This window comes from Nansenia antarctica (assembly GCF_963989245.1).
Source record: "Nansenia antarctica genome assembly, chromosome: 19".
NCBI lineage: Eukaryota > Metazoa > Chordata > Actinopteri > Argentiniformes > Microstomatidae > Nansenia > Nansenia antarctica.
This window is the reverse complement of record NC_137692.1, coordinates 26,121,108-26,124,171: the sequence shown is the minus strand read 5'-3', so window position 1 is coordinate 26,124,171 and position 3,064 is coordinate 26,121,108. Positions and strand designations below refer to the sequence as shown.

Sequence of the window (3,064 nt, the reverse complement as noted above, 5' to 3'; positions counted from 1 at the left end):
ATTGAAAAAATATTTTTCTTTTTCTTCCCAAAATCTTTTTTTCTTCCATCTCGTTTCAAAATTAGTTTTCTAGTTATTCTTTTCTATCCAGAACGGTTTTTCATCTGCAGTCTATGGGAGGGTTGGTGTCATTGCGTGTCAGTCTGTGTCTGTGTACGTGTTGGGTAGGTGTGTTGGGTAGGTGTGTTGGCTAGGTGTAGCATGCGTTGGGCTGGTGGCGAGGTGGTGTCTGCTGGCGTAACCTGGGTATGGTGAGGTGCTGTCAGGCTTGGATGTGATGCCCAGGGTAGTGTGGCAGGGAGCCTGCAGGCGGGGTAGGAGGAGCCTGCAGGCGGGGTAGGAGGAGCCTGCAGGCGGGGTAGGAGGAGCCTGCAGGCGGAGCTAAAGGAGCCCGTCCCGTTGGAGAGAGAAAGCCGCCAGTCTGTCCACATGGGCCTGCTGAGGCCAGTCATCCATCGCGTGCTTTCATGTCATGCTCTAGGATCCATGTCTTCACATTGATCTGTTGGCGAGTGTGTGTGTGTGTGTGTGTGTGTGTGTGTGTGTGTGTGTGTGTGTTTCTTGTGCGAGTTGTTTCTTTGATGTTGTGTCATCCCATTTCCCCAGCAGTGCGAGTGTGTTTCTGAATGCGTGTTAGCCTTGTAGGTGTGAGAGAGGGTCACTCCCGTATGCTGGCGGAGTACGAGAACTGAGGGAAGTGCGTGCGCTGGTCCGGGTCCTCTGCGTCTAAGCTGTCATCTGGTGGAACCGACATGGAAGACGGGCGGATGAAGGAAATTCAACACACAGACGAAGGAAAAGGTGATAAACATTTGTTTCTTAATATGAAATTGAAACATACAAACAACACGCTATCCCGGTGTTAGAACTTTAGAATTTGTAACTGTAAAACACCATGCACACTCTAACCCTAAAGGCCCTTGCACACCAATGCGTTTTTTACGTGCGTTTTTTACGTCCGTTAAAAAAATAAATTAGAACTCATGTTGTGTCAACCACGCTTGCACACCAATCCGTAATATTCGCCCGTCAAAAAAAAAACGCAACAGGTTCGATTTTCTGCGTTTTTCGCGTCCGTCAAAAGCCTTTTGAGAGTTGTTATTGACCACTCCGCCATAGACTGGGACACATCGTCAAATTAGAACTTTAGGACAGTTGGATTAAAGTTTACAGAAGTACATGTCTCAAGTATTATCTTTCTCGGTTAGTCGAGTGAAAGAAAACAACATACAGATTGATAATAAAGAGGGGTAGTGGTGGTCTAGTGGATAGTGAGTTGGACTTGGGATCGGAAGGTTGTGAGTTCAAATCCCGCCTGAAACCACACCACTACTAGTGTGCCCTTGGGTAAGGCACTTAGCCCTCAGTTACTCCAGGGGGAATGTCCCTGTAATTCGTAATTGTAAGTCGCTTTGGATAAAAGCGTCTGCTAAATGACAAAATTTAAAAAATTTAAATTATAATTCACACAATATAATACTACGAAAGCGTACGGCACTAAACAATAACATTCATTTGGGCAGCATCACTAAACAATAACATTCATTTGGGCAGCATCACTAAACAATAACATTCATTTGGGCATTTATTAGCAGGTGAAACTCCCCTTGCTGCCGACGAGTTCTGAGGATGGGGTGGATCCAATATTTCCTTTTCCTTTTCCTATTTTCAAGAAGTGAGAGGAGCACAAAATCATCCTCACTGCTTGAAGACTCCATGTTGCGTATTGCGAAAGGGTTAGGAGAGGAGAGGAGAGTAACGCAACGTAAAAAACGCAACGGACTCCGCAACGGACCGGTGTGCAAGGTCTCTGTGCGTAACGTTTTTTTCGGATGACGGATTAAAAAATACGCATGCGTAAACGCACGCATTGGTGTGCAAAGACCTTAACTCTGGACATGTATACTCACACTTGTCTGGGGGCGTGACGGTGATGGTTTGTGCCGTGAACTCATCGTCAAAGTAGCGTGTGTCCGTCTCTGAGGTCACCTGGGGCTTGAAGGGGGGGATGAGCTGTGGAGGAGGGTTAGGGTTAGAGACCAGTTAACCTAGGGTTAGGGTTAGGCCAGAGACCAGGGTTAGGGTTAGGGTTAGGGTTAGGGTTAGGCCAGCAGCATGTTAGAAAGAGCTCTGTTTCAGAGGACCATTTGTCTCATAGGCAGACATACAACCAAAGTACAATACAATAGAAAACAGACAAATTACAATAATAACACCACCACATCTACACAACCACACAATACACCCTAACAGTCTAACATACTGTACAATGTGCCAGTCTAATACAGTGCAATGGAAGTCCAGAGGAGTCATGTGGGGGGGGGGGAGGAGTCATGTATCATCGGAGGAGGAGGAGTCATGTATCGTCCCTCTGTGCTCCTGAGAAGCACTGAGTGATTTAATGGCTGTGGGAGTGGAGTGTTTGTATCTGTTGGTCTTTAGTTGGGGGGGGGGGTCTGAAGCAGGAGTCTGGGGGTAGGGGATAGGGGTTAGGGGTCTGGGGTTCGAACGGTGAGTTATGGGGGTTGTCACAGTCCAATGCTCTAGCTTAAGCTTTTCGCGATACGGGTTATTCCACTATTACATTTGACATTCAGGTTGCCAATCAAGCAAAACATAGGAACGTTCAAATGGACTCAATAAAGGAACTATAAAAAAACATGTTTTACTTCTTCACTAATGATGGAAGTGCAACCGGCCTAAAATCATTTAATATTGTTATTAGGGAAATCACATTTGCCTGTTTGCAACGTTTAGGCACTATTTTCAGATTAAATGACATCAGGGAAAGATTGGGACAAGTTCTGCAGGAGCGGACTACAGATATATTATGTGGCCTAGCTTTGTTCTAATCACACGTGTTCATAAGAGATGATCTGTCCAGTAGCAGTAGACTGGTCCTTTTTGTCCTCGGATTTCCTTATTAAAAACAAATACATCAAACCTGAAATAAAACTCCACCTCCTGTGCTACAAGCTGCATGTCAGACTTCACACCATCCTTTTCTCACTGTTAATCTTTAGTCCAGTGGCAGGGTTAGGGTGTTAACCTAGGGTTAGGGTGT

The 3,064-nt window shown here is 45.7% G+C and overlaps 1 protein-coding gene across 1 annotated transcript in view; it reads right to left on the bottom strand.

Annotated features, from left to right (window-relative positions):
• Nucleotides 1–600: 600 nt before the first annotated feature.
• The window catches only part of LOC308174069 (RAC-beta serine/threonine-protein kinase), a 20,023-nt gene continuing 17,559 nt past the window's right edge, over nt 601–3,064 (bottom strand). Inside the window, exons 14-15 of the mRNA XM_080549122.1 lie at nt 1,911–2,013; nt 601–738 (exon numbers count right to left, since the gene is read on the bottom strand). Coding sequence (XP_080405248.1) covers nt 659–738; nt 1,911–2,013 — 183 coding nt within the window. The 3' untranslated portion in view covers nt 601–658. The remainder of the gene's footprint in view (nt 739–1,910; nt 2,014–3,064) is intronic.